The sequence below is a fragment of the Colobus angolensis genome, unplaced genomic scaffold, assembly GCF_000951035.1.
Source record: "Colobus angolensis palliatus isolate OR3802 unplaced genomic scaffold, Cang.pa_1.0 Scaffold400, whole genome shotgun sequence".
NCBI lineage: Eukaryota > Metazoa > Chordata > Mammalia > Primates > Cercopithecidae > Colobus > Colobus angolensis.
In genome coordinates, this window is record NW_012117378.1 from 2,491,299 (window position 1) to 2,503,546 (window position 12,248).

Consider the following 12,248-nt stretch of genomic DNA (forward strand, 5'->3'; position numbering starts at 1 on the left):
TGTGTGTGTGTATGTGTGTGTGTGTGTGTGTGTGTGTGTGTGTGTGTGTTTAGGTTTAGAAGTCACCATTATTTAAAGGGCCATGTGGGGAAATCAACTCTCTTGCTTGGTTCTCTTGAAATCTCAGGGGCACATTCAGCAGGGCTAGAAATTTTTATTCCTTATAACAATTTTTTTAACCCATAAATTATTCACCAAATTCTAACTGATTGGAGATTTCTAGACCAATGGGAGAGGGTGCCTGCTCAATAATGAAGAATTCAATTTATAACGTTTAAGTGCCCAGAGCTTGTTAACATAAAATGATATAGACTGCAAATAAAAAAGTAATGTTCCTTCCTCTTAAGTAGCTTACAATCTAGTATCTTCTTCAAAACAACAATAATAGGTGATTTAACCCTATTTGGTGAAAAAGAATCAAAGCTGTGAAGCAAGAAATACAAATACCAGTAAGTTCTCCACATAGGAGGGTGAACTGCACATATTTATGACTAATAGCAGCACAGTTTCCTCATCTTTCTTTGGATTCCAACTCACACAGTCATGGAAATCATGGCTGTTAGGTATACAAAAATACTGTACCAGATCTAATGCTGCTGAGGGGTGGAACTCACTGTAAATGGGACCAGAATGGGAAAGTTTGTGACAGGGTCTACTAGATTCTTAGATTTGGCATGGTAATTTTAGGGTCCATGGGCTGAAGTACTCTGTAGAACTATATAATAATTTTACCAAAAAAAGAGAGAATTAAGGTATTTACAGAGAATTGTGTTTAAAACATTTTTTTTTTAATGTTCTATCCCTGGTCAGACTTTTAAACTATAAATAGTAACCCCTGAGAAAGAAAACTACAAATGCCAAATATTCCTCCATATAAAACTGATGAAAATGAATACTTTCATGAAGTGTTTCTAAAAAGAAGGAGAACAGTGTAAACGCTAACCTATGCTACATCAACTTCAAACATCTGAGAGCCAAAAAGGAAGTAAAAAACTGTTTAGGTTAATTTGGTCATTTTTTTTTTTTTGAGACGGAGTCTTGCTCTGTCGCCCGGGCTGGAGTGCAGTGGCCGGATCTCAGCTCACTGCAAGCTCCACCTCCCGGGTTTACGCCATTCTCCTGCCTCAGCCTCTGGAGTAGCTGGGACTACAGGCGCCCGCCACCTCGCCCGGCTAGGTTTTTTTTGTATTTTTAGTAGAGACGGGGTTTCACCGTGTTAGCCAGGATGGTCTCGATCTCCTGACCTCGTGATCCGCCCGTCTCAGCCTCCCAAAGTGCTGGGATTACAGGCTTGAGCCACCGCGCCCGGCTATAATTTGGTCATTTTAAAATAATTGAAAGGCAAAGAAGCTGAACTGTCTTTCAGGACCAAACTGTGGTTGAAAAACTTAGGCTTTAAACCCATTTCTTCTGTCAGTCCATCCAGTGTTCTTGTATCAATACTACCAGAGCCCATTTGTCATTGCTGTGCTGCAGACAAGGTACCTCAGTTAGTGTGACTTAGGCACCAAACTCCATGACTGTGTGAAAGACCTACCATCTCCCCTTCTATACAGTCAAAACTCATTTCCCCACTCCCCTTTCCACTCCACCTCCAACAGAAAAGAATTTAAAAGTTTTCTTAGTACTATTTTACTTAAATAAGCAAATAATTAGAGATAAGTCTACTTTTTAACAACTTAATTTTATGAGTTATATAGTTAGAAAGTCAAACTAAGTAAGACCTTCACATGTCTATTACTTACTGTATCTTCTAGTGTGCCTGGTTTGCATTCCCATGTAATTCAGGTACTTATATATCTTTCTTATGGAAGTGTAAATTCTGCTCCACCTGTTCCTTATTCTCTCTCTCCTTCCACCCTAAATCCCCCAGATTCCCAACATCCACATTCAATTTGCAAGGGCATGAAAAGGGTGAGACCTTTAGGGAAAGTGTTTTTCTTCTCAGTTTTACAACAGATAAGTGAATTCCTGATTTATACCAAAATCTCTAGAGATGTAAATAGAATAGTGAGGAACTGATATAAGATATGACATTCTCTCCCACTCAGTAAGTACTTCATAACTCACTGGAGACTTGAAAGCTCCATTTAAGACATTAAATACAAAGACTTGAGAAGAATGTCAATCGATTACTTTGCCCACAGGTTAAAGAAATACCACATGGGTATAGAACGGATTAACTCCAAAGTTGCTGAGTTTAGATAAATAAATAGAACAAAAGATTAAAGTCACACATATACATATTTTATATCTGTACAATGCATCTTTATATTTTGAACAGAAACATTTTATGAATAGCACTTAGTTGTATTTTTATAAGGTTTTTAAAAATCCAGTCTTTATAACATTTGATTTTCATTTAGTCTCATCTTCCCCTAATATAAGATGACTCCAAGAAAATATCTGTGACAAATATCCTAGGTTCTGGGTGGTCCTCCAGGTTGACTGGACCAAAGACATTTAGAATTATCTTCAGAACTAAGTGAACTGTCACCACCAAACTGTCACCTCCATGAAAGGAGAAAAGCAATAATTAATCATCTTTCATTCCACAAAGTATATTTAAATTGCAGAATGTAGCTGCTCCCATCAATTTTATGTCAGTAGCTTTTGTCATATTACAGTTCATCTGTAACAAACAAATACCCTGGTAGTCTGGAAAAATTAGTATGGCTTCCAAGACTTATGCCTTACAGAGTTTATGGCACAGCTATGGACAGGTAATGATCTATTATTCAATATGATCTCTCTGTCTCTTCTTCCATAAGTAATGTGTTTGCTTGATTTTAAAGTAATGTTTCGCTTTCTCCTTGAAATTTATACTTAACCAATAAGTATCACAAATGCCACTTCTTTTTGTGTGTATAAAAAAGTTAGAGTGTTCACGTAAGTCAATCGTTAAAATGTGTCTTATTATAGTATAGATGGTTTCGATGATAACCTGAATGAAGCTGTATTTAACATGAACTTAATATCCCACTCAAATTTATTTTTAAAAGTTAACATTTAATGAATGAAATAAATTATGGTTTGTGAACATATTAAAGTAAAGAACTAAAGGTTTAGCCAACTTTCAGGTGAAAAACAAATGTGAAGAGGACCCTTTGATAATACTTTAAATATTTTAAGAACACTAACAACTCAGGTGTTTTTTAGCATGTATAGTTGATTTATTAATAGCTTTCTGGGTAGACCCTTCAAAACACTATTTAGTACATACCCCATAGTATTATATCTTTCATAAAAACTAAGAAAAATCCCGTTTCATTTGGCTGTAGGTTGAGAAACACCTGTTCTTCCTTGGGTTAATTCTTCATTCTGTGAAAGTGGACTTGATGTTTTTAAACATATTTCTCAATTAAATTGCATTGTATTTATCTGTGTGTATAAACAGAGCCAAAGGGATGCCTCTCCTTCGCCATTCCCTATTGTTAGCTGCCTCCTGCAAGAGAAAACTGCTAATAATTTAGGGGTTATGTATTTGTAAGCTGTTGATGTTCTGTATTATTCATTAATCTGATTATCATGCTATCTATGTCACTGCTTAAATGTACAACACGGCAGGGCTAGAAAAAAGAGTAAGGTATTTTACTGTGACACCAATTTGTTGATTAATGCCTTCTTAGTAATACCACAGCCTATTATGAGCAAAGGCCTTGGAATCAAAGTGGGTTTAAATTCTGGACCCATTGTTTACTGCATAGGTTATCTTGAAGACTTCCTCATTTGTGAAATATGCATAATGATAGTACCTTCCTCATAGCACATGTCAGAGGATTATCTAAGACAAGGTATATAAGGTATTAGCATATTGTCTGTCACTACAGTAGTCATTATTTACTAATGATCATTTAATTTACATTATCATTTAAAAATTGGTTCCATGATTTTACATATTCATATCACATATATTTTAACTGTACTATATGTCTCAATTTTATTCATAAATACATCTAATATATAGTCTAATACCTTGTTAAAATGCAAACATATTACTGTGAATAAAGCAACACACATATATACCCAAGAATGTACGAATGTGATTATTAATTTTTCCTACTGAATCCATGTATCTATTGTTTTCACAACTTTATGAGTTACATAATTAGGAAGTCAAACTAAACAAGAGCTTCACACTGTCTTCTAGTGTTTCTTGTTTTGGGATAATACATGATCCAATAGCTAAAAGAAATTTACATACAGTCATGTGTAGTTTAACAAGGAGATATGTTCTGAGAAATTAGTCATTAGGCAATTTCGTCATGGTGCAAACATCACAGAATACACTCATAAATACCTAGGCGGTAGAGCCTACTACACACCTACGCTCCATGGTATCGCCTATTGCTCCTAGGTTACAATCTGTATAGTATGTTACTGTGTGTAAAACTTTAGGTAACTGTACCATAATGTTAAGTATTTATGTACCTAAACGTATCTAAACATAGAAAAGATACAGTAAAAATATGGTATAAAAGATTAAAAATGGTACACGTATAAAGGGCACTTGCCATGAATGAAGTCTGCAGGGCTAGAAGTTGCTCTGGATGAGTCCGTGAGTGTGCGGTGGGTGAATGTGAAGACCTAGAACATTACCATACTCTACCGTAGACTTGATAAACAGTGTCCACGTAGGCTACAACATTTTAAAAATCTTTTCTTTCTTCAATAATAAATTAACCTAGGATTACTATAACGTTTTTACTTTATAAACTTTTAAATTTTCTTAACTTTTTGACACTTTCATAATAACATTTAGCTGAAAATACAAATACATTGTACAGTTGTACCAAAGTATTTTTTCTTTCTTCCTTATTCTATAACTTTTTATTTTATTTTATTACTTTTTAATTTTTTGTGTTAAAAACTGAGACAAAAACACACACATTAACCTAAGCCCACACAAGATCAGGATCACCAAGATGTCACTAGGCGATAGAAATGTTTTAGCTGTGTTATAATCTTATAAGACCACTGTCATATATGTAGTTGCCATTGACCAAATGTCATTATGCAGTACACGATCAGATTTGTTTTTTGTTTGTTTGTTTTTTGAGACGGAGTATCGCTCTGCCTCGAGGCTGGAGCACAGTGGCGCAATCTCGGCTCACTGCAACCTCTGCCTCTCGGGTTCAAGCAATTCTCCTGCCTCAACCTCCAGAATTGCTGGGACTGCAGGCACGCACCACCGCGCCCAGCTAATTTTTGGTATTTTTAGTAGAGACGGGGTTTCACCATGTTAGCCAGGATGGCCTCAATCTCTTGACCTCGTGATCCGCCTGCCTCAGCCTCCCAAAGTGCTGGGATTAGGGACGTAAGCCACCGCGCCTGGCCGATCACATTTGTTTTGCCATATAGCAAGCACATTTATCTTTCCTGTGGAATTGTACGATCTTCCCCCACTCTGCTGGTCCCTCATGATTTCCCAGTGTATTTACTAAGCTTCACAAACAACGGTGAGAATGTTGGTTCAATGTTGATTTTACATAAAATTAAAATTCATTTTCACATGAAACGAACATAAGTATTTAAAACTGAGTTACATACCTGAATTCAAAAAAGGTAAGTTATCTTTTCCGCTCACACTTTCTGGGGCTGTACATTCACATACCAGGGCACACTAGGAAAAAATGTAAAAAAAAAATGTGAAAATAATCAAAATAAGAAACGATATTCTTTTATTTTCTTTGCAAAACATAAGGCTATGTACACGGTTCCAAAAAGTTTTGAATAAAATACTTTAAAAAAACTATTTATAGTTTTATCTTTACTATGAAGAGTATTTAACTTGTGATTTACTTAAATGTATATGTAATATGCTTATATTATATAATATAGAGGCTACTCAGGGAAAAAATTAAAAAGAGAAAAATGATTATCCCCAACATGCTAGAGATATGTTCCTAGCACAGTAAATCATATTTGACAAGCTGAATCATTTTGCATTTCTTTCACCTGAGCTAATTTCAGATCAACAGAAAGCAAATTATTGTCTAGAGTTTAAGTAATTGCAACTTTAAATAAAAGACAAAATATGTTGAAACCACTAGTTATATAGGGCAAAAGATTATTTTGTCTCCAGCAAAACAATGCGAACACTTGCTCAAAATGTATGAGGACCATTTATAAATAAGCTGATCTGTGGAATCTATAATGAATTGATTGAGCTCCTGACCTTTACGGTACTGTCAATTTCTTAACAGAAAGAGAGAAGAGATACAGAAGAGCACGTGGACATGTTCCCAGTGAATGAACCGTGATGGGAGAGAATGTCCCAGACAATTCCTCATTAAATGTGGTACTCTCCCTCAGCTTCCTATGAAACTGTAATGGAAAGAGGAAACAAAATTCTTCTGGCCCCAGGAGTTGGACAAGATCTATTTTCACATAGACAGGCTCTAGCATTTGTGTCTTCAAATGAGTTTCCTTTTATCTTTAGAAAAAACATGCAGGTGGGGGTGGGGACAGGGAAAGAGGAGAGTGAATTTTCACAGCAAATATACCCCATATAAACAAGTAAATGCAAACATAACAAAGCAAACATACACACAAAAATTGCAGAAAGTTCTTTTGGTGACAAGGTCTGAGGAAACCAGCCATCCTTCTGTAAGTTTTGCATGGCTCTCTGCTCAAGGGGCTCTGAGGGCTCAGAGAAGCTTCTCCAAGGTTCTATCAGCCTTGCTTGAGCCATTTCCCCGCTGTTCTGTCTCCCTCCACCTCTCCTTCCCCAGGCACTGGCCCTCATTGAGAATCATGGACACGGAGGTCACTTTTAACAATGGAATGTTTACATTCCTCAAACATTTTGAGGAAGAAGACAAAGAATTCAAAACACTGATTTAAATGTTACTTTCTGTTTTCTTAGAGTCTACTGCTTATTCCACAATCAACATTCATCACATTACTCAGTAAATTTTTTGTTGGGGTACAAAAAATGGTTTCATAATTTTTTTATTGAGGTCCTAGTTGACTGAAAGAATGAATGACTGAAAATAGCTCTTAAAATTTGCTGTTCTCTAAATCACATTTCTGACCACCCAGAAGTCAGAGGTGCACTTCCTCTAATCCACAGCAAGTTTGGAAATGCACTTCCTAAATCACTAGAATGATGTTCAATGATACTAGAAATACATAAAATTTTAATTTCTCCTATTTTCAATATTTCCTTTAATTCTTTTAGTGTATACAGGGCTGTTAAAATAAGTTTTCATCAACATTATATTCATCATATCAGTGTTCTACGCTATAATAAATAATAGCTACTTATTTAGCTCAGAGTCTTATGGCTTACAGCGGAGTACACGATCTGTTTCTCCCCACCCCGTGAATCTCAGCACTCAACTCCAACCACTTCTCCTCGACCCCGAGCTCCAGTCACACTGGCCTATTTGCTGCTCTTTCAACACAACAAGCATGCTGCCACCTTGGGGCCTTTGCTCTTGCTATTCATGCTACCTAGAATTTGTATTCCTGCCATATATCCCCATCTCACTCCCTTATTTCCTGAAAGTTTCAGCTCAAACATCACATTATCAGTGAATCTTTCCTTAACCAACATCTGGTATAAACAACCTGTTCCTTTCACCCTGTCTTTTTTTCTGTACAGCATATAGCACCAGTCAGTAATATATTACCTGTTACTTTAATTGTTTACTTCCCCTGAAGGTACCATCGGTGTCTCTCTGGTTCATTGCTGAATCTCCAGAACCTAGTAGAATGCTTAGAACTTAGTAGGTGATAGTTTTGATAAATGAATGATGATTATTTGCCTACAAATATTCTCTATAAGGTAAGGCTGGTTATAATACTTTCAATTTTACATTTGGAGGAAATAAGGGGATAAGACCTCCTGAGACTGGTCCTTAGCCACTCAAAGACTCCACCTTTCCTCTGAGCACTGTTGATAAACTACAATGAAAACAGTACTTCAAATAACAGGAGCAAGATGGCCTGAGAAAAGCAGAAGGTTTTCATAAGGGGATGTACTAATACTCCACTTACACTATTTTTGCTGGTATCATAAATAAGTAAGACATTTTCTTTCCTTTTGTAGAAATCACAATCCCTTTGGTCACTAGTGCTATGCTATATTCCAATACAACACAGATCTTAAACTAACAGGAGAGACAAGGCAGGGGCTGAACTAAACTAAGCTGCTCCCATGCCTCACTGGAGGATGCTCCTAATAATGCTTCAATCCTGACAGGAAGCTGATCATCTCTGCTGCAGGCAAAGAAGGGCTGTGCTCAATGAGAGGACTTTTCCTGTCTCAATCAATCCTTTTGGCTGTTACTTATTGGGTTTTCTCATTTTTCACCTGATTTGATTATTTGGTTCCTACTTATCCTGTCTCTAATAGTATTGTCTTTGACTACTTCAAAAGTTGTTCTGTAAGTTTCTTTCTTCTTCTTCCACAATCCTACACTCTTTACTACATGCCATCTTATTTATTTTCCACCAATTGGCATGGAGTTATATGCAGCCACATATTGTCTCTTCTATAGGATAATTTTTAGCTTTACTTCTTTACTTCTTTAAAGTAAAGTTGACTTCATTTATTCATTTATTTCTGAGTTAGACTGTTTCAGGTACTGGGGATAAAGGAGGGAATGAAAACAGACAGTTTTGTCTCATGAAGGTTAATACTAGTGAGGAAAATAGACCACAAATGAGATAAATTAGTCATATATGTATGACATTGAACAATGACAAGTACTAATGACAAAAATAAAAAATAATGCAGAGAAAGGAGATAGAAAGCTTTGGGGTAGACACTGCAATCTTAGATAGGGTTGCAGGAAAGGCTTCAGTGAGGAGCTGACACTTCTGCATAAAGACCAGAAGGAAATAAGTGAACCACAAAATTACTTGGGGAAAACACTTCAAAGGTAAGTGGAAAAACAAAGTGCAGGGACCTTGAGTTGGCAGTGTACCTGAAACGTTCAGGAACAACAAGGAAGACAATGTGACTGAACCGTAGTGAGCAAAAAAGAGAAGTCGGGGAGGAGGTCAAAGAAATATTGAAGTAGCCGGGGGTGGGACAGGGAGACTCTTGTAAGACTGTATTTGGTCACTGAAGAGCTTTGAGTTTACACTTTAAGAGAGTCAAGAAGCTGTGGGAGAAAGACATGTCCTAAGTTACATTTAAATAGGATCACTTTGTTGCTCTGTGGAAAACAGACTGATGTAGTGACATGTGGTGGCAGATAGGGAGAGAAAAGGAAAAAATCAGGGAGACTTTTAAGTCATTACTGTAAACATCCAGGTGACAGACAACATTGGTAGCAGTAAAAGGGCCAAAAGTTGTTAAATTCTGATTTCATTTAAAAGGTGCAGTCAACAGGATTTGCTGACATATTAACTGTGAGTTTATGAGAAGCAGAAAGGAGTCAAAGATTACTCCAATAAAAGAAAAAATATTTTGGATACATAATGCAACATTCATCTACTATATTAGTTGTGAAAAAAAGACAATTTTAGTTTTTCTTTTGTAATTTTTTCTTTCTACTACTATGTGGTTTTAATGCTTTATCTTCTATTTCTATATGTGCATATACCGAAGTTTGAAACAATCTAATATGGTAAATGACCCTCTGAGCAATCTTCCCTTGATAATAAATATGTATTCATAATATGATTAATGGAAACAAGTAAGAAAAAGAAAGCAAATGTATGTGAGAAGAAAGAGTTTGGATTTTCACTTATATTTTATTTCATGCTCTGGAATTTAACACTCAAGATTAAAATGTAGTATTTTATATAAAGGTACCATTATGGACTGAACTGTGTCTTCCAAAGTTCATATGTTGAAGCCCCAGCCTCCAATGTGACCATATTTGGAGATAAAGACCTATATTATGGAGGTAACTAAGATTAACAAAGGTCATAAAGATGGGGCCTTAATACTACAGGACTGGTATTCTTACAAGAAAAGGAGAAGATACCAAAACACTATCTCTCCCTCTCTCCCTTCCTTTCTCCTTTCCTTTCTCTCTCCCTCCCTCCCTCCCCGCACTTCCCCTTCCTGCTTGCACACAGAAGATAGACCATCTGAGAAAGTAGCAAGAAGGCAGCCACCTACAAGCCAAGTAAAGAGCCCTCACCAGGAACTGAACAGGCTGGCACCTTGATCTGGGACTTCCTAGCTTCCAGAACTGTAAGAAAATAAATTCCTGTTGTTTAAACCATACAGTTTATGGTATTTTGTCATGGCAGCCCAAGCTGAACAATATCAGTATCGCTCTTTTATTTACGTCTACATTAGATAACATGTGTCACTTTCATGACACATGACTATGGTGCTAATAGAAGTTTCATTCCTTTGTCCCTAGCTCATGCAAACCAATGCGAGCAATGTTATTTTAGGAATACCTTCTATTTCAGTTACTTTCTCTTTCCATAATGACAGTCATTCAGGTCTTAAATCACCATTAGTAACAGATAATATTAATTGATTTTCTACGGATTTTTGTTTAGCAGATGTACAACGGTCCACGCATTTGCAGTTCTAAAAAACACTCTAGGTGATTCTAATCACACTTTGAAAAACGCTGAGATAAAGTTATTTACACAATAAATATCCTGCATGTTGGGCCCTACTATATGTCTCAAACACTGATATTCTTAAAGATTGCCAGGAGAGTTTATAGTTACTTTATTAAAAAAATTGCAAAAAAGGTCAAGGTTTACAAATAATCCAGACAGGGCAGAGCGGATGCCAAAATGTTTGATGTGTTTACCATTTTAGTCAGCTTATGACTCACACACGGTGTGTACTGCCACTGCCACCTTCTATTTCTGGAACAGCTCAGTTAAGTCTTTTTTAAGTTCACGTTCCTAAGCCAGAAACACGATGTAGGATTTGGGTGGGGGCATATTTCTAGGTATCAAGTTCTCCATTTATGAAAAGAGTATAATTCAATTTGCACTACCTTATACTGTAGTGACATAGTCTGTAGTCAAAGGGTGGGCTAGTTTTGAGGAAAGTGGAAAAGTGGCTGGTGATATATTCAGCATCAGAGAAAGGAGCTCTACTTTGAAATGGGAAGTGTTTCTGTTTCTGGTTTCCTGGTACACAGTTACAGGTCTAGGCATGATTACCTGCCTGTTTCTGCTCTGTGTCCCCAGTTTAGCTTCTGAATCCTCCTTCCTTGAGCATGATGCAAGTGTTCATGTGATAGTGACAAAGACGAGTCTTACACAGATCTACAAAATAAGCAAGGATGGAATGAAGGGACCCAGCCCTAAGACAGGGGTTTGAATACGTACCCAAGAAAGTCTGCTCCAAAACTACCACGGCCCCGATATTAGTAAATAACCTGATTTAAACCTTGGGCCTTCTTAAAATATTTTTATAATGTGGGATATATTCCAAGGAGAGGAGAGGATAAAAGAGAAGAACAAGGTTTAGGGTAGCAGAGAAGACCCTAGCCTATTCCGGGAAAAAGACAAAAAATTTTTGAAAGAAAATATTTGGTATTTTTGTCAAGTTAATAATTTGTTAAGTGATGGATAAACACCATCTCCCATGCAACAGTTTCCCAGGTAAGAAAAATCAAACATGCTCCAAGATAAGAGACACTAAACCAGAAAGTAAGTCACAATGGGCCTTTTTTTTTTTTTAATGCAATCTTGAACAAGACAAAGATGTCCATTCTCACCACTTCTATTCAATGTTATACTGAAAATTCTAGCTAGAACAATCAGACAAGAAAAAGAAATAAAAGGTATCCAAATAGGAAAGGAAGAAGGGAAATTGTCTTCCTTTGCTAATAATGCAATCTTTTATGTAGAAAATCCTAATGACACAACCAAAAAAAAAAAAAAAAAGTCAGTTAAAACTGATAAATTCAGTAAAGTTGAAGGATACACAATCAACTCACAAAAATCAGTAGTGTTTCTTTACACTGACACCAAACTATTTGAACAAGAAATTAAGAAATCAATTCTATTCATATTTAAAAAATACTTAAAAGTAAATTTAACCAAGGATTTGGAAGATCTGTACACTGAAAACTGTAAAACATTAATGAAAAAAATTATAGATAACACAGATACATAGAAAAGTATCTCATGCTCATGGATTGGAAGAATTAATACTGTTAAAATGTCTATACTACCCAAAGCAATACACAGATTAAATGAATCCCTATCAAAATTCCGATGTCATTTTTTCACGGAAATAAATGTTAAAAATCCTAGAATTCTTAAGAAACCACAAAAGAGTTGGAAGAGTCAAAGTTATC

At 36.1% G+C, this 12,248-nt stretch overlaps 1 protein-coding gene across 3 annotated transcripts in view; it reads right to left on the reverse strand.

Moving 5' to 3' along the window:
- The window catches only part of INPP4B (inositol polyphosphate-4-phosphatase, type II, 105kDa), an 825,859-nt gene that overhangs the window by 215,148 nt on the left and 598,463 nt on the right, over positions 1-12,248 (reverse strand). For all 3 annotated transcript variants that reach the window (XM_011955816.1, XM_011955817.1, XM_011955818.1), the window contains one exon: positions 5,551-5,623. In XM_011955816.1, coding sequence (XP_011811206.1) covers positions 5,551-5,623 — 73 coding nt within the window. The remainder of the gene's footprint in view (positions 1-5,550; positions 5,624-12,248) is intronic.